Raw genomic sequence first — 24,111 nt, forward strand, 5'->3', positions numbered from 1 at the left:
CTGTTTTTTTTACTTATTACTTTAGTGTTCACTTATATCCTTAAGTGTATATAGTCAAAATGTAAAATGATATATTCATTTCCACATTGTATTTCAATCCTATCCTATATACAGTATGTATCCTACTCCTGTTAATCTTTGTGAAGATCCTCACACATTTACTGTGACACGTATTAACTATGCCCCCGTGTAGGCACTGCTGTGTCACACATTTCACAGATCCTGCTTTCTGAACTACAGAGGTGCTGAGAGGAGGAGTTTCAGGAGGCGGAGTCAGTAGAGTAATGACAGCTTTCAGGCAGCAAGGTAACATGGGATATGTAGTCCTTAGAAATTGAAAGTAAAGGGAGGAGAAGCTGCAAAACATACAGGGAATCCAGGAAGTTGTGGAAAGAAATGGCCAGCAGGCAGGCAGCACTTAGATTTTTTTAAGTGAGCTTATATTGGATTGTCAATAATATCTATTGTTTGTATTGTTATTACAATAATGATGTTATCACATGAAAGTCTATGCTGTGACCACAGAACTCTTTTGATCACTAGCGCCAAATTGTCCGCCACATTATCACAGTCCCACTATAAATTGCTGATTACCACCATTACTAGTATAACGTCAAAGCTGCGGAAATTCCAGTATATACTGTATACCATAGTTTGTAGACGCTATAATTTTCATACCAATCAATCAATATACACGTATTAGGATTTTTTTTTTTTTACCAAAGACATGTAGCACATTACATTTCAGCCTAAACGTATGAAGACATTTTTTTTAGGTTTTTTTTGTAGGATATGTTTTATAACAGAAAGTAGAAAATACTTTTTTTTTTCAAAATTTTCAGTATTTTTTCAGTTATATTCCAAAAAAATAAAGTGGTGATCAAATACCACCAACAGAAATCTCTATTTGTGTGAAAAAAATGATAGAATTTTCATTTGGATACGGTGTTGCATGACCGATCATAAGTTACAATATTGCAGTCAGATCACTGGTGAAGAGGAGACTGAGGAAATGATTCCTCATGCCTGCAGCAGACTGATGACATCGTCTCAGCCTTGGCACAGTCACCAGACTGGAGTACAAAGATAGATATTTAATCATAAAAGTTGAACAAATTGAAGGAAAATATAGATATTGGGATGTAAATATATTAATTTATTGTGACAGTGAAATGTATTCAAGGAGATTCGTTGAAATGTTACCAAAAAGTTCACTTTAAAGTGGAAATGCACTGCATCTGAGCACCACAAACCAATAATGCTATTTAATTCATTGTTAATATTCAAAGCTAACCCACCCATCCATCCATGTCCCTATGCTTTATTTTGCTGAGAAATAATTTTGAAAAATTTCCCTAGCATTGCTGGCAGTGGCCATTTTGAATAAGGGCAGATGATTCATGTAACATTTACTTCCTGGAATCCATCTGCCCTTAGCTCAGGCATTGGCTGAGCTGAGGATCCTCCCTCCCCTCCTGAAGACTCCTGGGATGTATGACATCATTTGCCTAGCAGGAAACCAGGAAGTAACTGAAGAAATGTAAATAAAATTTTCAAAACAAGTAAATATATACTTTCCTATCTATTTACTAGATAGGAAAGTCATACCATACACATGACAGGCACATGCAATAGAGTATCCCTCCCAGCGAAGAGAGCTTCAAACACAGGACTGTTTTTTCTGCCACGCTCCCATGCTAACCACATACATGGATGCAGGCCATAGGCCACTTTCTTCAGCTTATCCTCCTGGTCACAGTTCTTTAACCCCTTCATACCCAGAGCACATCCATGCATGGGCCTATGTTTTACTCATGGTCCACACAAGAGCTCCCAAAGTCAGTCTGAACACTCAGGTGCCAAGAAACATGGGGGACCAAGTCACCTGGTGTGTGTTACCTGAGGTGGGTTGTCTCTCACTGCCAGGAGGGTGATTTTGTTCCTCCTTAACCACTTCCCGTCTGGCCCATGTACATAAACGGCCGGACGGGAGCAGTGGTGGAGCAGATGGCTGTTTATAAACGGCCTCCGCATTCACTGCCTGTGCGCGCTCCCTAGGAGCGTGCGGCACCACAATCCGGTACACCGATCGCTGGACGGGATCTCTGTGTGAGGTCCCGATTCATGTGATCCCTGATTGGCCAATCAGTGATCACAGGAACAGTAGTAAACAAGATGTCACTTCCTGACATCATTGCTTACTACTAGTGAAATCTGTGAATGATCACAGAGGTCACATGGTACAGGGCTATTCACAACAGCCTTGTACCATGTGACAAGCTGTGACCAATCACCGCTCGCAGAGTATTTGTCAATGGCTGCAAGAATGCAGCCAGAGAGAAGGAGAAATGATTGTTTTTACAGCCTTTATGGGTGTAAAAGCAATCAGTGTAAAAAAAAGAAAAAAAAAATCTTCATCACCCCCCACAAGTAGTACAGTGTCACTATGGTGACACTGTACTGCTAGGGTGATGGTATGTTAAAAAAAAAAACAAAAACAGAAAAATACATAAATAATAATATAAATTTTTTTTTATAAAAATGTAAAAACATTCTTGGAAAAATTATCATTTTTGGTTATAAACTAATTTGGGTTATTTTTTTTTTACTAAAAAGATAGATGAATACATTTTGGACAAGATTTGTGAAGAAAGATTATTTATTTGCTAAATTTTATAAGAAAAACACTTTTTTTTTCAAAATGTTTGGATTTTTTCATTTATATACCAAAAAAATAAAAATCCCAGTGGTGAATAAATACCACCAAAATAAAATTTTATCTGTCTCAAACAAATGCTAAAAAATTAATATGGGTACAGTGTTGCATGACCGCACAATTGTCATTTAAAGTGTGATAGCACTGAAAGCTGAAAATTGGCCTGGACAGGAAGGGGGTAAAATTGTCCGGACTTGAAGTGGTTAAATGACTTCAATTCTCCACCTTCAGAAATGCAGTACTTCACTTCACAGAGACCAGGAATTCATTTGGTTTAACTTTACTGAAACTTGTAAAAAGTAGGTTATAAACATTGAATGTGTGATAAACTTTCAATATACAACCCCAATTCCAAAAAGTTGGGACACTGTGTAAAATCTACAGGTCATTTTGAAACTGATGCAGCAACAGGTCTCAAAAAAGTTGGGACAGGACCGTGTTTACCATGGTGTAGCATCCTCTCTGCTTTTACCAACATTCTGTAAATGTCTGAGAAATGAGGAAATCAGTTGCTGGAGTATTTGGAGAGGAATGTTGTCCCATTCTTTTCTCATATAGGAATCTAACTGCTCAACAGTCCTGGGCAGGGGCAGACTGACCATTTGGAAACTCGGGCACTGCCCGAGGGCCCGGGGTCAGTAGGGGGCCCCATGAGATGCCCCTGGTACCTTTTTCATAGGCGTTTTTGAGTTTGGGCAAGGACACAGGGGCCCCATGATCCCCTATTGCCCGGGGACCCCATGAGTTGTCAGTCTGCCCCTAGTCCTGGGTTTCCTTTGTCGTATTTTTCATTTCAAGATGTGCCAAATATTTTCAATTGGTAAAAGGTCTGGACTGCAGGTAAGCCAGTTAAGCACCAAGACTCTTCTATTATGAAGCTATGCTGTTGGAATAGATGCTGTTTTTATGTTGATTTTACAGTGTCCCAACTTTTTGGGAATTGGGGTTGTAAAAAACTAGAACAGTCCAGACATTGGTTATAAAAGAGGCAACGCTTTCTGTGGCATAATTTAGTCCTTGAGTGGTTCTTTAAATTAAAGGTTTACAGTTCCAGGAGGGGTGCTGTGGTATACTGCGTGTTCGGGGCATGCTAAGTCCCAATAAGCCATAGGACTCCACTGCCATAGGACTCCATAGGACACAAGCCATAGGACTCCACTGTGCTGTGGTATACTGCATGTTCGGGGCATGCTAAGTCCCAATAAGCCATAGGACTCCACTGCCATAGGACTCCATAGGACACAAGCCATAGGACTCCACTGTGCTGTGGTATACTGCATGTTCGGGGCATGCTAAGTCCCAGTAAGCCATAGGACTCCACTGCCATAGGACTCTGTAGGACTCAAGCCATAGGACTCCACTGTGCTGTGGTATACTGCGTGTTCGGGGCATGCTAAGTCCCAATAAGCCATAGGACTCCACTGGTCCCTTCTCTGGCATCCCCCAAGTTGCAGGGGCGTCATCGGGCAGTCAGGAATGAACTCTCCTCACGCTGCCAACATTTTCTAAACGGCCCCAGGGAGACGCCTCCCAAACCTTTTATATGTTCCTACCCAGAGAAAGCAACTCATAACACGGAGTGTCCTAACAATTAAAGGTGAACACAGTTCCACCTGCCTACAGACAAAAATTTTAATTCACTAGAAATGTTAAATCTATCCCACTCTATGCTAAACAAAAATAAACCGGATGGGATTAGGCTTTAATGTTTTATCACAAACTTACTTTTTCATCATTAAACATTTATGCCACTTTCAGGATCTGTATCATTTACTGCAAGCATCTCTGGCCTGGGACTTGTGAGATTAATTAGTGACAGCTTCGTATGGGTTTGAACCTAATTACCAGTGCCCTGAGATTCCTGTGAAATGCAGGAAGTAATTATGATATGGTTACCATAGATAGAAAAGGTGTCAAAGGTAGACATGTATTATTCTTTTGAATTTTCCTAACTGTTAATTGTATTATAGGAGTGCAGCTTTGGAAAAATAGTGGGAATGCATTGTTCTAGATCCATTGTTTCTCCCTGGAGGATGTATATTATGCTTCAGCTGTTATGAAAATGGGTAATATATTTTTTTTTAAAAGGCACTGATTCCGTCTTTGTTATCTTGCTTTCCGAGAGTGATGGCAGATTATTGCCTTTTCTGCACTGCTGCATTAATATATGGGGGAGGAGTGGCAAATACAAGTTTGCACCTGTTCAAATCCAACTAATGATACAATAAACCTACCCAAGTTGAAGCAATTAACTATTCCATTGTCACAAAGGCACATCATGCCCCCACTTCCCTATCATGCTCGTTTTATTGTATATCCAGTAAATCTGTTCATTTACATGCTGGGATTAGAAGAGTTTTTGCTGTAATTCTGTGCCGCTTGGGAGTAATCCATGTAGGTCCTATATACCCCAATGCTATGGTCATGTCTCTGCCTCCCTCTCCTGGTGATTCACATAATGAAGCCTGGGGTTGTATTTTTTGTGAATGGTCTGGAGGAGTAGGAGACACAACCACAGCAGGGTCTATGTATGGGTCTAAAACTCCACTGTCTTTAATTGCTTTAGAACCTTCAGGCCGCTTCACATAGTGGGAGTACGCTTTCCTGCAATTTTTTTTTTGAGCGATTCACATGCATTTCTGCGTGTTACACATAGGGCAACTCATTCACTTGAATGGGTTGCCCTATGCACATTTGTTGCTGCAAAACAGCTGAAGGACCAAATTTTGGCCCTGAGCCAGGCGCCTTCCTTCACACGCTTTTTGAATGATTCTCACAAGTTTTGTTGCATGACAAATATGGGGTGAATGGCACCCAAAGTGCCACGATTTTAGCTTAATTTGGAATTGCGGGCAGGATTCCAAATCACTAAATGTGAACAGGGCCATACATCTGACACACTTGCAGATGTGTCTCATCTATGGACATTGACTCAGTGGTTTCTTCTGCCTAGCTCAACTACAATACTTTGGCTTGCAGTCATATAGGGGCCATAAAGCAGAACTAGCAGTGTGAGGGGTTGAATGCTGAAGATGCTGACAGAGGCTGCAGCACTGAAAGACAGTAGAGTTTGAACTCACCATGTGCCAGAGAGGTGTTTTTGGGATTTTTTTCTATTAATGTGAAAAGTCAACAAGAAACGGAAGCTTTGAAACATGTTACTGCCCACTCTACGGAGTGACGTCTCCTTGGTGTCATCACTTCCGGTGCAACTCCATCTTGCGTTCCACACTGGTTCCAGCGGTGTTAGGCCGCTCGTCACTGCTTCCCTCCTGGACTTGGAGTACAGCAGGCCACGAAACAACAGCCGGATCACCCTGGGGAACCTCCTCAGATGTTGTTAATGCCCATTCTATTTGCTCAATAGTGAGTTCCCAATTTGCTATATTTTCATAAATGGAATTGTCCCATACTGCACTTAGTCTGGAGCCCCTCTGTGTTTTCTTAACACGTTATATAAACATCCAATACATGCAGAAGTGTCAGACTGTAGTTATGCAAGAAAGTGAAGATCCAGGGAATGGCCGAATTGGGTGACAACTCTGTCACCCAAAAAGACCAAACATTTTGAAAAAAAATGCGTTTTTCTTTGTTTCTGTTTTAACCTTTTGCAAATAAATAGTCTTTCTATATAAATTTAGACCAAAATCTATTCTGCTACATGTGTTTGGTGAAAATAACCCAAATCAGTGTTTTTTATTTAGTTGGTATGAAAGTTATAGAGTCCACAAACTATGGTATATATCTAAAAATTGATAAACCTTGATGTACTGATGGCTGATCTAATTTCTTGAGGTCCAAAAATGCCAGGACAATATAGATACCCTCAAAATGACTGCTTTTCAGAAAGTAGATAGTCTGAGGTATTTAGTAAGAGGCATGGCAAATTTTTTGAAGTTGTTTTTTTTGTCATAATTTTCTGGTAAATGAAGAAATGAAAAAAACATTTTAACAAATTTTTTTTTTAACCGTTTCAATACCGTGCAATTTTACACCTTCCTGCCCAGGCCAGTTTTCAGGTTTCAGCGCTCTCACACTTTGAATGACAATTACGCGGTCATACAACATTGTACCCAAACTAAAATTTGATCATTTTCTTCACACAACTAGAGCTTTCTTTTGCTGGTATTTAATCACCGCTGGGGTTTTTATTTTTTGCTAAATTAACAAAAAAAGACCAAAAATTTTGAAAAAAAACACATTTTTCTTTGTTTCTGTTATAAAAGTTTACAAATAAATAATTGTTCTTCATAAATTTAGGCCGAGATGTATTCTGCTACATGTCTTTGGTGAAAATAACCCAAATTAGGATGTATTTTTTAGTTTGTAGGACAGTTATAGAGTTCACAAACTATGGTATAGATCTGAATATTGATCAATCCTGAAGTACTGACAGCCAATCTAATATCTTGAGGTCCAAGAATGTCAGAACAGTACATATATCCCCTAAATGACCCCTTTTTGCAGAGTAGACAGTCCGACGTACTTCATAAGAGGCATGGCGAGTTTTTTGAAGTTGTATTTTTTGTCATAATTTTTCGGAAAATTAAAAAATTAAAAAAATTATTTTCACTATTTATTTTTTTTACATACTGTCACCAGTGCAGTACAGCGTCATCATATAACTGGCATGGCGGTGAACAGCGACACTGACTGGTGACAGTATGAAAAAAAAATATATATTTTTTTTTATTTTTTTTAATTTTTTTATTATATTTAATTTTTTATTACATTTTTTTTTATTTTTTTAAGATTTTTTTTCATATTTTACTATGACCAAAATAGTACAATGTTACCATGGTAACACTGTACTACTTTGGGGAAGTGATCAGTATTTTTTTTTTTTTTTTTTTTTTACACAATTTGCTTATAGCAAAGAATTACTTTGCTATAAGCAAGCATTTACCTGAATGAAATCGATTCATTCAGCTTTTTTTTTTTTTTTTGTGCTTAGCTGTGATTTGGTCACAGCTAATCACATGACATGTGCATGTGATTAGCTGTGACCATTCACAGCTAGGCACTAGTATACAATGGATGGCATCATGAATGAAGCCATCCATTGTATACAACTGTCATGTGACCTGCTGTGATTGGTCACAGCAGGTCACATGGTACCTGCAACGGGAGCCGGTACTCGGATCTGTCATCGGCCGTGTCCGAGGTGCACGAGCGGTGACAGATCGCACTGCTGCGTCGCTCTGCAACCGCGCAAACCGCGCATGTGCGGGAGCACGCCAAATGGCGTGCACCCGGAAAGCTGCAGCGCTTTTCAAGCCGCCAAACGGCCATTGGCCGGGCGGCTAATGGTTAAACATACTGTCACCAATACAGTACAGCATCATTGTATAACTGGTGCGGCGGTGATCAGGGACACTGACTGGCAATAGAATATATAATAAAATAATTTTTACATCTTTTTAAAGAATGTAAAAAATTTTTATTACATTTTTTATGATTTTTTTTTCTACTCCTGTGACAAGAGCAATATAATGCTACCATAGTAACATTGTACTACTCTGGGCAAGTGCAAGTGATCAGGATTTTTCTTCTCTTTTTTTGTACACATTATGATTGCTTATACAAATGAATTTCATTGTTATAAGCTATCATTTTTAGTGAATGAAACTGATTCATTCAATAGTTTTGTTGTGATCAGCTGTGATTGGTCATAGCTGATCACATGCTGCAGATGGGCTGTGATTGGTCCAGTCTGTACATGTGACCACTGTGACCAATCACAGCTTGCAGAACAGTTGAAAGCAATGAATGGCATGAAAGGAAGACATTTATTGTTTACAATTGTCATGTGATCTGCTGTGATTGGTCACAGCAGATCACATGACACTGGCAGTGGGCTGGTGTAGTGATCTGTCATTGGCCGTGTCCTGTAGATAGATCATGGGGGGACGTCATATGAGGATAAAAGAGTTCCCGCTTGGCTGTCATTGTACAATAGGCCAGGCTGGAAGGAGTTAAAGTAAACATCCCTTGTGACAGCAATAGTCAGTGAAAGGTACTCTTTATGGAGAGATCTGGACCCCAGATTTGACCCCAGATGTCTCCTCTGCCCTTAAAAGCATCTGATCACACCAAGATCAGTGTGATCAGATGCTTTCCCAATTTAAAAATATTGCTGTTTACATCTGGGAAAACCAAAAGTGACAAAGTACTAGTCGCTTCCGGTTTCCTATACCATAGAGCTCCGGTCCTTGATAAGCTCCCTGGTAAGCCAGCAGAACTGCCGGCTTCAGTTCCAGGTTCTCTGATGGGACGGAGAGCCTGGAGAGGTACCACCTGGAATAAGAAATTCAGCAGCTAATTAGCTGCTAGGATTGCTTTTACAGAAAAGCCGATTACACTGTTCAACAGGTAAAAAGTTTTGGGCATAAAATTAGCTAATCTTACATAATTTTGGGGTGCTGAAAACGAAAATGACCCTAAAAAATGTTGATTGGCTCTAGTTTCCATGATATATTTACCCATCTAATGACGTAAGCCATTCAAAATTATGATGCAACTTCAGCTGCATATTGCGCAATTGATACTGGTGACCAATAGAAAATTGCATGTATACTGAGATGATGCAATATTAGCCTTTAATTGCATCACTTCACTGCATAAAAGCTGCAGTATCTGTAGCTGATTGTAGTTCGACAGCGTCTTTACATTTCGTTTTATGCTTATATAGGCTACTCAGTAATGCCTCGAACTTGTGTGAATAAAGCAGATAATTTCTGCTATATCTGCGGTGAAATAACTTTTATCTCACAAAAAAGGAGGATAACAGGAATGATTAAGAAAGCCTACAACTTGTATTTTGGCTGCAAGATAGGAGACCAGGACAAGAGCTGGGCACCACATATATGCTGCAATTCTTGTGGGACGGCACTGGAGCAATGGTTGAATGGAAAAAAGGCATCTATGCCTTTCGCTGTGCCAATGATTTGGAGAGAGCCAACAGATCATGTTAGTAATTGTTACTTTTGTATGGTGCCTCCAATTGTAAAAGGGCTAAATAAGAAGAAAAAGTTATCTGTGCACTATCCAAATATTCCATCGGCAATACGTCCAGTTCCTCATGGAGAGGGGCTACCAATTCCTAAAGCACCAGAATCCTTCATGGTTGAGTCAAGTGAGGAAGAACCTGAAGCGTGTAGTCACGTGCAGTTGTAAGAGATAGCCCTTTCCTCGAATACAAGAGAAAAGCTAAGAGAAGCAAAACTGACACAAACTGAAGACAAAACTAGTGAGAATCCTAAGTATTAAAATGATTCAACTTGGCTTATGGCTATAATTTTTCTTGGTAATCCTATGCAATATATTATGCCATTTAGGCTTTGTTATGTAGTCAATATCACTTGCTTTATATTTGTGGAAAGACATCTATCTATATAATTATTGTGCATTATGTAGTCATTACGCCTATAGTAGAAAACTTTCCGTTTACAGAAAAACTAGAGCCAATTGACAAATTTCATTGTTATATTTGAACTCAGAATGTGAAATTCATTAAGAAATGGATCCTTTTGTTTCCAAAACTGGCAAAAAATAAAAATTTGTTGAACAGTGTTACCTGCATTAAGAAAAAAAAAAACAATGCCAGAATGATCCCTGTAGCCACAGGCATCATCCCGGGCATAACCACTTGAAGTATCGACATAAAAGTACATATTGCGATCTAGCAACTGTTAAAATTGTTACATAATTTTTGACATGATTAATCCAAGCTGACTCTTAGCAACCTGCTAAGGAAAAGGAACAAATACACACAGAAGATTTAAAGCAGGGGTGTTCAACCTGTGGCCCATGGGCCGCATGTGGCCCATGACTGCTGTGTATGCGGCCCAACACAAAATTATTAACTTATTTTAAAAAAATTTTTTATTTTTTTAAATGCAATAGAACTTAGCGAACCTAAGTGTTCATTGAATAAGTGCTGTCTTTAGCATGTCTTTACACGTTTACCTGCCAGTCCCCCACTGTTTTTCCACTGTCTGTATTGGTTTTATCCTGGCTCAAAAAAGTGGATTGTTTGAAATGCAGCCGATTGGACTTCCTTTGTTCTCAGAGGTGTTCAGTAGTCCTGTCTTTGGGTGACAATGCTACTCCTCTAGAGAGACAGTACAGTAAATGAGCATTGCCATCCTAAGATAGGAAGTGTATTACTGACATGAACACCCAGGGGAAAATACATTTTAAAAAGCCCGAATAAAAAAAACTAGTGAAACCACCTCATTGAAAGAGTGGTAAGTTGCAATACATTAAATTTTAGATTTTGAGTTTAGAAATGCTTTAAAGTAAACCTTTCACAATCCACAGCAAATCCAACTGAATGTACAATGGAAAAAAGGTCTACAGTAGCTATTGCTTATAGTCAATGAAAACCACATGCCAAAACAATCCAAAGATATAGAGGTGAAGGCAGCTGAAGTTTTATGAAGTTCTCCAGTTTTCTGATAATGGTAGAGCTTGGCCCACTCCCTACAGAACCTTTGTTGGTCCTTTAACATGAAATTCCTTATGGCATTGAACTCAAACAGATGTTAATCACAAGCTGTTGGAGTGTCCAAGAGCAATATCTTAGATTATGGATAGTCTGAATTACAATACACTCTACAATTCACTACATTGGTATATACAATATAACATGTTACAATAACTACATAGAATTTATGTAATCTCACAAAATTCTCTTTTCAAATAATTGCAAAGCAGTAGGTGCAATAGATAGGCCTGTGAATGCTCTGACTTATCGAGGTCATGGTAAAGCTAATAATAATCACTAGAAATTATTGAATTTCTGAAATTAACATTTCGGCTGAACTTTATCAAAATTCACAGACCTCTGACATTCAGAATTGTTAAACCAAAAGTCCAACTTAATCTGAGTATTACAGGGAAGCAAATAAAGCAAAATTATGCAGAATGGTTTGGGAAGCTTGAGACACTTCTTTCACAAAGTCTACCAAGGGTACTAATATATGAGAATGGGTGGCACAGGCACTTACAGTCAAGCTAAGGGTGATAAATTAACAGTAGAAACAGTTAAAAGGCAAAAGCAGTCTTTGGAGCAGCCTTTTGTCGTTTTATCTCAGATACTTTTAGGGGTTCTGAATTGCCAAAAAACACTGAAATCCAGGTTTGGGACATCCAAATTCACAATTGTATGATATATTCTACTAACCACTTCCATAACCGGCCAATTTCTCTACTACATGTTAAAATATTTTTTTTTTGCTAGAAAATTACTCATAACCCCCAAAGGTTATATATATTTTTAGCAAAGACCCTAGAGAATAAAATGGCGGTTGTTGCAATTTTTTATCTCACACAGTATTTGTGCAGCAATTTTTCAAATGCAATTTTTTTGGAAAAAAAAACCTTCAATGAATTTTAATGCAAAAAAAAACACAATATATATCCCAATTTTTGATAAAACATAAAAAATGGTGGTATGCCAAATAAATAGATACCAAACATATCACGCTTTAAAATTGCGCACACTGTGGAATGGCACCAAACTACAGTACTTAAAGATCTCCGTAGGCAACACTTTAAACATTTTTACAGATTACCAGTTTGTAGTTACAAAGGAGGCCTAGCCCTAAAATCATTACCTTCTCTATAACGATCGTGGCAATACCTCACATGTGTGGTTCGAACACTGTTTACAGTGACCTACGTATGCATTCACTTTTAAGTGGGGGCACTACAAAATTTGTTTTCATTCTTTTCTTTTTTTTTACACTTGCCCTTAAATTTTTTTTGATCACTTGGAATGTAAACATCACTTTTAATAGGAATAGGACATGACAGGTCCTTTTTATGGAGACCCCACATCTCTCCTCTATGCTGGAAAGCATGAGATTAAAAAAAAAAGCATCGATCTCTTAAAAAAAAAAAATCATCATCATCGATTTAAAAAAAATGGCAGTGTTTACATCCGCCGGAACGGTTCTCTGGTTCCCTGATCACACAGGAGAGCACGGAGAGGCGCCATTGGGCAGTAAGATTGGGGGGGGGGGTAGCGTCCCTCCTGCTGGCTGTAAAAGAAATCCAGTGGCTAATGAGCTGCTAGGATGGTTTTAAATTGCAGAGAATTGAAAAAAAAAAAAGATATATGAATGATGCCTGTAGTTGCAGGCATCATTCATATATCTCCACTGAAACCCGAGCACGTCATATGACACCCTATGGGCGGGAAGTGGTTAATCATATTCAACAGGACTTATTCTGTAATGCTTAAGATGTTTCACTGCCAATACAAGTGGCTTCCTCAGTTCAAGTTAGTGCTAGGAATATACTCCAGGATTTAAAGGCACAGGGGCACCTCAGTCACCTTAAAGGAGAAATACAGCCAAAGCTCTTTTGGCTGTACTTCTCCTGTGGATCACAGGTGTACAGTTCGTTGAGCACTCCTGCAACCAGTTTTTCTTTAAAGTCAGAATCCACCCCAGAGTCTGGAGCAACACTAGATGCAGCCTTTCAGCGAGGCGCTGAGAGCCTGAGCCAGTTGCTCCCTCCCCCTCCAAAGCCCAGCACTCCAGTGAGCTTGGGGGGGCAGAGCAGAGAACAGTGACTGACAGTCCCACTCTTTGCTCAGGGCGGTTGTGAGAACTCAGCGATCATCGGTCATGTTCTCACCCTTAGAGCCGGTAGGGGAGAGAGGCAGCATCGGAGAGAGGCTGCATCCACCTAGTATAAATGGGGAAAAAACACAAACCAAAACTTTTCTTTTAATCCAATCATTGTAGTATTATACATTGACAGATGTTGACTGTCCAAAAATGTATGATACCATTGCAATTGTATTTAAGTTGAACTTAGGTCAGCACCCCCCCACAATAACCCCACCCTCTTTCTAGCTAATTGCCCTAGTTATTTAAAATAATCTAAAGGCCTAAAGGGTACATTTTTGTGATGTGGACATCTCCAATTGGGTCCATCGTTGATGTTCTTACAAGGTCCTGAAGACACTGATAGTAGCGCTAGAAAGGTTAAGGTAAAGATTTTTTTTTTTAAATAGTAAAAGAGAATGAGATGTAAGTGAGTGGGAGGGAGTGGGAGGGCTATCGATTTTGCTTGAAGAAGGTCTTTAAAACGACTGAGTGACCTGTGTGGCTATAAATGCTGGGGTATGCCCTTGATATTAGAACTGATGAATATACTTTGATGAGTGGGGAAATCTCATCTCTTCATCAGAATAAGCTCAGTTAAATGTAACTAACTAGTACTGGCTACAGACACTAGATACATCAGTACAACTATGATAAGGATCTAGAGATGTTGTACTTACAGTTGTGGCACAATAGATGTCTTTCCACACTGTGTCTTCTCTGGAGAGGTCTGACACTTCAAATAAATTATCCAAGATGACCTCCCCAATCATGTCATGTCTAGAGAATCGGTCAAAATCATAAACGCTGAAATGCAGTTTCCTGTTGCTCAGCTGGTCATAGGCCACGGGAAACTGGAAAGTCTCATCAAAGATGGGGTTTAGTGTTTTCCTGTGAACCCTCGTCTGAAACTTCTTCTTCCTGTCTGGGAGAAGATAGATTTTCACGTAGGGGTCTGAGGTACCACACAAGTCCTTGGCTGGCAATTCCAAGGCTTTCACGATTTTCACAAGAAGAAGTTCATTCTCATAGTCATACTGTAAGGTGAAGTTGAGTTTGCCGCATGTTTTAGCATCCTCCTTCTTGTTGTCGTCTGAGTCAAAAGATTTTTGTTTGTAGAGTTCCGGTTTGATTCGGCCAATGCTGGTGGTGGTCTCACCTCTTTGTAATGGTTCCACTCCCATACTGAAGTCCACACTGGATACCTGCATCTGTCGTGGCAAGTGTCTCCGGAAGGAATTGTGTCTGAAGGAGGAACAAACAAGTGGGATGGAAGAAATTTGCTTGTGTTAGAAATTTGTTATGTACTCATAAATCGGTATTTAACCTAAAATCAAAAATGTAATATACTGCAGCTTATCAATCATTAGATATGGCAGCTACATTAGTTTTTTTTTGTAAGCTGGTGATCTGGCCAGTAACGCATCTCCTGTATTCGAATGCCCCCACTCTGGTTGAGCACAGAGGACACCTTTGGACAGCAGCATTGTCAGTCTAATGGGAGGAAAGTGTTAGATGCACTTGCAGGTTTGGATTCAATAACAAGTTAAAGCCAAGCTCCAGCTAACACTTTATAAGCAGTTACAGCAAATTTTTTTTTTTGGGGGGGGATAAATGCTTTATATAAATAAATAAAAGCTTATCATTGTAAGCACCCTTGTCAGTGTAAATGATTTGTCTCATCCCTGTAACTATGACATTTGCAAGAGAGTTTGTTCTTTTGAAAAACAACAGCTTAAAAACCAATCTAATGCAACCACTGGTAAGCTGCAATATAATAGATGTTTGCTTTTAAGTTTTATAGCACTTGACAATTTCCACCCAATGTTAAAGTTTTGATATAATGTGTTTACTTGCACAGCTGTTGTGAATCCCTACCGGCATTCCTAAATCCTTCTAATTGCTAGGGTAACTACAGAGATACATTTTCTTAAAGGATTTTTAATGTATGAAAAAAAATGGGGAGCTGTGAGAAATGGATACCTTTTTCTCCCACTTCTGACAAATCATGCTCAGAAAGAGTGGCATGCTCAGAAAGAGGTGTAGTCAAACATGTGTCCTAATTTTTTAAAGGTTCATACATATGTGGCTGACATTGAAGAACTGGAAGATTGTATCTTCAATGCAATCCTGTTAAAGTCTTTTCACAGAAAAAATTTTGTTCTGGGCTTACGTTTGATATGCAGTGCCTTGCAAGAGTATTCATACCCCTTGAAATTTTCCACATTTTGTCATGTTACAACCAAAAACATAAATGTATTTTATTGGGATTTTATGTGATAGACCAACACAAAGTGGCACATAATTGTGAAGTGGAAGGAAAATGATAAATGGTTTTCAAAACGTTTTAACAACCCATATTTGAAAAGTGTGGCGTGCATTTGTATTCAGCCCCCTTTACTCTGATACCCCTAACTAAAATTTAGTGGAACCAATTGCCTTCAGAAGTCACCTCATTAGTAAACAGAGTCCACCTGTTTGTAATTTAATCTCAGTATAAATACAGCTGTTCTGTGAAGCCCTCAGAGGTTTGTTAGAGAACATTAGTGAACAAACAGCATCATGAAGGCCAAGGAGCCCACCAGACAGGTCAGAGATAAAATGTGGAGAAGTTTACATCTCATGGAGTACTGTTCAATCCATCATCCAATAATGGAAAGAGTATGGCACAACTGAAAACTTTCCAAGACATGGTCGTCCACCTAAACTGACAGGCCCAGCAAGGAGAGCATTAATCAGAGAAGCAGCGAAGAGGCCCATGGTAACTCTGAAGGAGCTGCAGAGATCCACAGCTCACATGGGAGAATCTGTCCACAGGACAACAATTAGTTGTGCACTCCACAAACCTGGCCTTTATGGAAGAGTGGCAAGAAAAAAGCTGTTGTTGAAAGAAAGCCATAAGAAGTCCCATTTGCGGTTTATGAGAAGCCATGTGGAGGGCACAGCAAATATGTGGAAGAAGGTGCTCTGATCAGAAGAGATCAAAATCGAACTTCTTTGGCCTAAAAGCAAAATGCTATGTGTGGCAGAAAACTAACACTGCACATCACCCTGAACACACCATCCCCACCGTGAAACTCGGTGGTGGCAGCATCATGTTGTGGGGATGATTTTCTTCAGCAGGGACAGGGAAGCTGGTCAGAGTTGATGGGAAGATGGATGGAGCCAAATACAGGGCAATCTTAAAAGAAAACCTGTTAGAGTCTGCAAAAGACTGGAGACTGGGGGAGGAGGTTCACCTTCCAGCAGGACAATGAACCTAAACATACAGCCAGAGCTACAATGGAATGGTTTAGATCAGTGGTCGGCAAGCCGCGGCTCGCGAGCCACATGCGGCTCTTTACCCACTCTAATGCGGCTCTTCTGTGTGCCGGGCGCCTGCTCCCCTCCCTCCTCTCGGTCGGCCGCTCCCCTGCCTCCTCTCGGTTGGCAGCCCCAAAAGTCCGCGCGGACCTTTTAATCCGGCCCGCGGATGTGGCTGTCAGGATGTGTGTAGGCGGGGCAGCGTGCCGAACGTGAGGGGAGGGGAGCTAGGCTCCTCTCACAGTCCGCCCTGAAGACCCGAACGGCGCGGGAAGACAGCGAGAGGAACGCAAAAGGTAAGTGAATTGACACGGGGGACTTGGCTTACTAGAAGGGGGGGGGGGATAGTACTGTGGGGGATGAAATACTATATGAGGGATGAATTACTTTATGAGGGATGAATTACTATATGGGGGGATGAAATACTATATGAGGGATGAAATACTATATGAGGGATGAAATACTATATGAGGGATGAATTACTATATGAGGGATGAAATACTATATGGGGGGATGAAATACTATATGAGGGATGAATTACTTTATGAGGGATGAATTACTTTATGAGGGATGAATTACTATATGGGGGATGAAATACTATATGGGGGGATGAAATACTATATGGGGGGATGAAATACTATATGGGGGGATGAAATACTATATGAGGGATGAATTACTATATGGGGGATGAATTACTATATGAGGGATGAAATACTATATGAGGGATGAATTACTATATGGGGGGATGAAATACTATATGAGGGATGAAATACTATATGAGGGATGAATTACTATATGAGGGATGAAATACTATATTGGGGGATGAATTACTATATGAGGGATGAAATACTATATGAGGGATGAAATACTATATGAGGGATGAAATACTATATGGGGGGATGAAATACTATATGAGGGATGAAATACTATATGAGGGATGAATTACTATATGAGGGATGAAATACTATATGAGGGATGAAATACTATATGGGGGGATGAAATACTATATGAGGGATGAAATACTATATGAGGGATGAATTACTATATGAGGGATGAAATACTATATGGGGGGATGAAATACTATATGGGGGGATGAAATACTATATGAGGGATGAAATACTATATGGGGGATGAAATACTATATGGGGGATGAATTACTATATGGGGGATGAAATACTATATGAGGGATGAAATACTATACGAGGGATGAAATACTATACGGGGGATGAAATACTATACGAGGGATGAAATACTATACGGGGGATGAATTGCTATGGGGGATGAATTACTATATGGGGGATGAATTACTATGGGGGATGAATTACTATATGGGGGATGAATTACTATATGGGGGATGAATTACTATGGGGGATGAATTACTATATGGAGGATGAATTACTATGGGGGATGAATTACTATATGGGGGATGAATTACTATGGGGGATGAATTACTATGGGGGATGAATTACGATGGGGGATGAATTACTATATGGGGGATGAATTACTATGGGGGATGAATTACTATATGGGGGATGAATTACTATGGGGGATGAATTACTATATGGGAGATGTATTTTCAGTTTTAAAAATGTGGCTCTCAAAATAAATTTCAATCATGGTTTTGGCGAGATTTGGCTCAGTTGAAAAAAAAGGTTGCCCACCACTGGTTTAGATCAAAGCATATTTGTGTTAGAATGCCCCAAAGTCCAGACCTAAATCTATTTGAGAATCTGTGGCAAGACTTGAAAATGACTGTTCACGGACACTCTCCATCCAATCTGACAGAGCTTGAGCTATTTTGCAAAGAAAAATGGTCAAAAAATATCACTCCCTAGATGTGCAAAGCTGGTAGAAACATCCCCAAAAAGACTTGCAGCTGTAATTGCAGAGAAAGGTGGTTCTACAAAGTATTGACTCAGAGGGGGCTGAATACAAATGTGCGCCACACTTTTCTGATATTTATTTGTAAAAAAATTTTGAAAACCATTTATCAATCTCCTTCCACTTCACAATTATGTGCCACTTTGCGTTGATCTATCACATAAAATCTCAATAGAGTACATTTACGTTTTTGGTTGTAACATGACAAAATGTGGAAAATTTCAAGGGGTATGAATACTTTTTCAAGGCACTGTAGACCCTAGCAGAATAACATTTAGTTTGCCAAAATACTGTGCATTATAAACAACTGCCATTTCTTTTATAAAATTCTTGTTTCCACATATTTTTCATCCACTGTTGACCATGCCAATGTATATTGAAACATCCACCTGTACTCTCCATCATGTGCCAGAGTGACAACTCAGGAGTACAGTTGTGAAACAAGAACAGAATGTTGTCACCCTTTAACAGGAAATGCCTGAACAGGGACCTTCATGGTAGGATCACCAGGTATTATTTAGGGAAAATTGCAGATTTAAAGATACTAAAAATTTTAAATACATTAATGTGTTAAATACATTAATGTATTTAAGAGAAAACTGCAAATTTAAAGACACTAAACTACTTGGGTGCATGGCTAGTTTTGTGTTCCACTGATCATCTGTCACTGACTGCACCAGACAAAACAAAAGTTAAAGATGATTAATTAAAGATACAACAGAGCTCTCATTGTTCATCTCATTTTCATGTTTACCTCCCATGAACCGCATCCCGCTCCTCCAACGAACACGCCACCCTTTGTTTCATGACAGCCAGTTAAAATCATTCAGAAAAGGGAATGCATAAAGCCTGTTATATATGAAATAGTTTTCCAATGCTTATATAGAGGTTGACATGACACTTCTCCCAGATTCAATTAATTTTGTTCTTTTGTCTGCCAAATTTGCATACAGAAATTGTCTGTGTGTTGCATAAATTACCTCACATTGTTATCACACTGTCTGAACTCTTAGCGTTCCAGAGTAATTACTTTTCATAAACGTTTTGTGTCTGTCAGCAGCTTGCCAGAACCTTCTACCCTACCACCCCCCTAGCCTTGTAGATATGGAGACCAGTAAATAAGGCACTAGGACATCAGCAGTGAAAGTGTACACTATTATATGACATTACACAACTCACAGGTGGGTACCAATGAGAAGAGTAATGATGAGCAGTGGGATCTATGGTGTGCTATCCTGTGATCAATTGCATTTTGGTGCCTCAAATGTTAGACCTGTTTCTGGGTATATATGACCCACTGATTCCAAAAATTGCACCATGTTTCCCTATCAGCTCTAGTTTTTGAAATACAGCATAAATGCCATATACCACTCTTCACTCTAGTTGCCTGTCAAAAGTCACAATATTTTAAAGTAGTGTTTTATTTAACCCCCTTTTAGTATGAAAGAAACACATAAAAAGTAGCCATAACCTCTATGGTGCTTGATCTGCAAAAATGAAACAATATGAGTGGCAATATACAACACACCTCCTATATGATCATAACTATTTTAAAAAACTTACACTTTAGAATCCAATATTTCTAATGTAAAATTACAATTGGAAGAATGTAAACATTCTCACTATATCCACCAACTTGTACCTGTACAAACTAGAAAACAGAAGAACAAGTTGATCAGCAAGATCGTTTCAAAAACTGACAAAAAATTAGGGTACATAAATTCTAACATACATAAAAAACTACAGCTGATACAGTCTAGCAAATGCAATTTTCTTAATCAGTACCCCAAATAACACCAAGAACAGGTCTAAAAGTACAGGACCAAGAAAAAAGATTTTGTTTTGTTGGGCTGTGTTACCTTAGGATGGTAAAACTGTGATCATTCCAGCTCTGCTAAGAAACTTAAACACCATATGAATGATATTTATCAAACAGAATAAACTTTCAGCTAAAAAACGTCTGTTTCAATTGTCTTATGTCTATCCTTATGCTGGACAGACACCAGGCAACTATGGAAACTTTTCATCAGCTTTCAACAATGGTAGTCTTCCCCTCTTTTTAAATAATATACTGGTGTTTAGTTAATGGTTGACAAGTATTTGGTTGGATCAATATAAACCAACCAGTGACAAAAGCAGGTACCAAGGAGCAAAGGAGGGATGAGTGGAGTGATTTGGTGGAATTTGTGAAAATACCAGTTTTACTTTCACTTTAATGCCTAATTGACTTTGTTATGCAGACTGATGACATGGTGATACATGCATGATACACAAAGCTAATCCCAACACTAACCTTAATGCTAATCTTAATGCTAACCCCAATCTAAACCCTAATTTTAACCATAACCTAAACTCTAAAGCTAACCCTAATGCCTACCTAAACACTAATCCTAATCTAAACTCGATTGCTAACATTAACCATCATCCAAGCCATAATACTAACCCTGATGCTTACCCCGATGCTAACCCTAATCTAAACACTAATGCTAATCCTAATGATAAACCTACAACTAAACAGTAACCCTAAAAATGATCTAAACCATTATACTAACCCTATTGCTTACCCTAATGCTAAACCTAGTCTAAACCCTAAAGCTAACCCTAAACCTAGTGCTTTCCCTAATGATACCTTAATGCTTTTGCTAAAAAACCTAATGCTCATGCCAATGCTAACACTAATGCATTTGTAATGCTAACACTAATGCTTTAGTAGAGTGTAGATCCTTGAACTTTCCTTGAAAGTCTTGGGGGGGCACGTGGCCTTATGATCAGGTTCTCTCACTCCCAGGGAGTCCCGCCTGGTACTTAGGTGGACCTTGGCTTGGCAGTTCCCCTGAAGAATGAGGTATGCTTGGTTTCTGCTGGGTGGACAGTGACTACCCGAGTGCCCTTTAGGAGTCTTGTGCCCCAGGGGATCAGGGCCAGGGTAACTTTCTCTTTGGAGGAGGATCATGTGTACACTTTTTTGTGGTTCAATTTCATTTTGCACAGCTGTCAGGAATGGACTTGCCAATGGTGGTGGGACTCACCTGCCTTGTGGGCTGCAGTACCAGGGCTGCCCAGCGGGTGCTCTCAGCAACCAGAAGCTCACTCCAGCAGTCAGCCATCACCTGAGGCTGATTGCAGGAGGTGTATTTAAGGAATGGCCAGACCTGCAGTCAGTGCCTTGGTGTATGTTTCCCATGAGCCCCTGTACCTGCATCCTGTCTGCTTCCTGCCTGATTCCTGATTCTGCTTGATCCTGACCCTGAATGAACTCCGTCTGTCCTGACCTCGGCTATTCCTGTCCACTCTCCAGCCTGCTCCTTTGGTACCTTGTCTGCCTGATTGTTCCTGACCCGGCCCGCCCGACCATTCCACCTGGCCAGCCCTGGCTGCTCTTATCTGTGTACATTCCGTTATCAGTTGGAGGTTTGGCTTTGTTATATTGTGCGTTATATTTGTGTATAACCCTTAATAAATTATATTACACCATACTTGAGCCTGCGTTTCCCTGTGTCAGTTCACGCATCTCTGGTCTTACCGGGAGCCCTGACAACAGCTTAAAAAAAAAACATAATGCTTTCCCTAACACCAACCCTAATCTAAACCGGTTATTGTTATTGCTAAGTATATGAAGGCTTCTGCTGTAAGCTAATTTAGTGTTCCTTCTTCATTTGCTTGACTCTGTGGTGCCTACCCACCATGAAAACCTTTCATTATCTACAGGTCTAAAAAGGTCATACGCGGGATAGACTTTGTTTTGTAGAGAAGAGAAGAAGCGACTCTAAGTGCAGTATAGGTAACTTTAATGGGTAACAAATGTAGAACAACTCACATATAGCATGTTTAAAGCAGGCTCAAAAGGATAGGAGAACAGCTGTGTCCATGCTTTGGCAGCCACGTCTGCACTCAGAAGACCGTGGATGTAGGAAAAAAGACAGCTGGCGTGTGGAGTCTCCTAAAGATGGCATCTGGAATACACATTGAGGCACGATGTCAAGCTTGATAAGGGAGCGCGCTTCTGCCCTTAGAGGTCTAGCGCATGCTCAGAAACGCGTTGCTATGCATTCTGGTCCATATACTGTACGTCATCACACTGATGCTGACATCGCGCCTCAATGTGTGTTCCAGACACCATCTTTAGGAGTCTCCACACACCAGCCAGCTTTTTTCCTACATTCACAGTATTCTGAGTACAGACGCGGCTGACAAAGCATGGATACAGCCGTTCTCCCATCCTTTTGACCCTGCTTTAAACATGCTATATGTGAGTTGTTCTACATTTGTTACCCTTTAAAGTTACCTATACTGCACTTAGAGGCACTTCTTCTCTTCTCTATTTTACACAGAGTTCTGCTACTACCAATATATGAGGCTTGCCCTAGTACTATATGGACTTTTGTAGTTCTACATTGGATTTTATGGACACTATCATTATTTTTAATAGCAGGGTGGTAGCACTTTGCGCTGATTGTTCTCTATTTGAGTTTCTTGCTTGTTAGACTTTGTTTTGCTCTAGTCTAAATACTAGCCCTAACCCTATGTTTACTAATGAAGCAATATGATGATCAGTGGCTTTGTTCTGGTTATAAGTGTTTTAGTGCTAGTGATCAATGGCTTTTTTTAATCAACGCAGTCCTTCATCACCATGTCAGTGCTGATAAACAAAGCCATGTCAGTGATTGGCAGCTGCCACCACGTTTCATTGCTGGGAGACCTTGAAATCCACCTAACAAAAAATGTTTATTAAAACTTGTTGTTAAATAAAATAATGATAAACATTTTAAAACATGTTATAATTAAAAATAAATTCAAAGAATCTTTTATAACCCTAATATTAAAAAGTAGCTTAATGATCAAAAAAAATAGTTTCTGCTTTAGCAAAATGGGTAATTTCACAGCAAATTCAATTTCACTGATTTAATTTTGCTCATTCCTAGTTGCGTGTCACTGAAATTTGATGTAGCAGCAACATCTTTCTTCGCAGACAATGTAAAGTCCACCAAAAACACCTGCTGTAGCAGCTGTAGATGCTGTAGCAGCAGCATCTTTTTGTAATGTAAAATCCACCAAAAACACCTTCAAATTCCCCATTTTTCTCATTTCTGAAATACAGCTTATTGAAACAAGACCGTCCAGTTAAAACTGATGAATCAGCCTAAATTAAATAGAGTAAACTACTTCAAATACAGTTGCAAGAAAAAGTATGTGAACCCCTTGGAATTTCGTGGAGTTTTGCATGAATTGGGCATAAAATGTGCTCTGAACGTCATCTAAGTCACAACAATAGAAGAACACAGTCTGCTAAACATAATACTACACAAACATTAGATGTTGCCATGTTTTAATTGCACATAACATGTAAACATTCACAGTGCAGGGAGGAAAAAGTATGTGAGGCCCTAGCTTAATGACTTCTCCCAGAGCTAATTGGAGCCAGGAGTGAGCCAACCTTGACTCCAATCAGTGTGATGATATTGGATGTGTTGCTGACAGCTGTCCTGCCCTTAAAAAACACACACCTGTTTTGGGTTTACTGGTTTCAAGAAGCACTGTCTGATGTGAACCATGCCTCGCAGAAAAGAGCTCTCAGAAGACCTACGATCAAGA

The 24,111-nt window shown here is 39.5% G+C and overlaps 1 protein-coding gene across 1 annotated transcript in view; it reads right to left on the bottom strand.

Moving 5' to 3' along the window:
• The window catches only part of SYT10 (synaptotagmin 10), a 99,914-nt gene that overhangs the window by 37,694 nt on the left and 38,109 nt on the right, over positions 1–24,111 (bottom strand). The window contains exon 3 of the mRNA XM_089671703.1: positions 14,016–14,580. Coding sequence (XP_089527829.1) covers positions 14,016–14,580 — 565 coding nt within the window. The remainder of the gene's footprint in view (positions 1–14,015; positions 14,581–24,111) is intronic.

This window comes from Staurois parvus, unplaced genomic scaffold (genome assembly GCF_062004578.1).
Source record: "Staurois parvus isolate SC_StPar_1 unplaced genomic scaffold, SC_StPar_1.0 ptg000114l, whole genome shotgun sequence".
NCBI lineage: Eukaryota > Metazoa > Chordata > Amphibia > Anura > Ranidae > Staurois > Staurois parvus.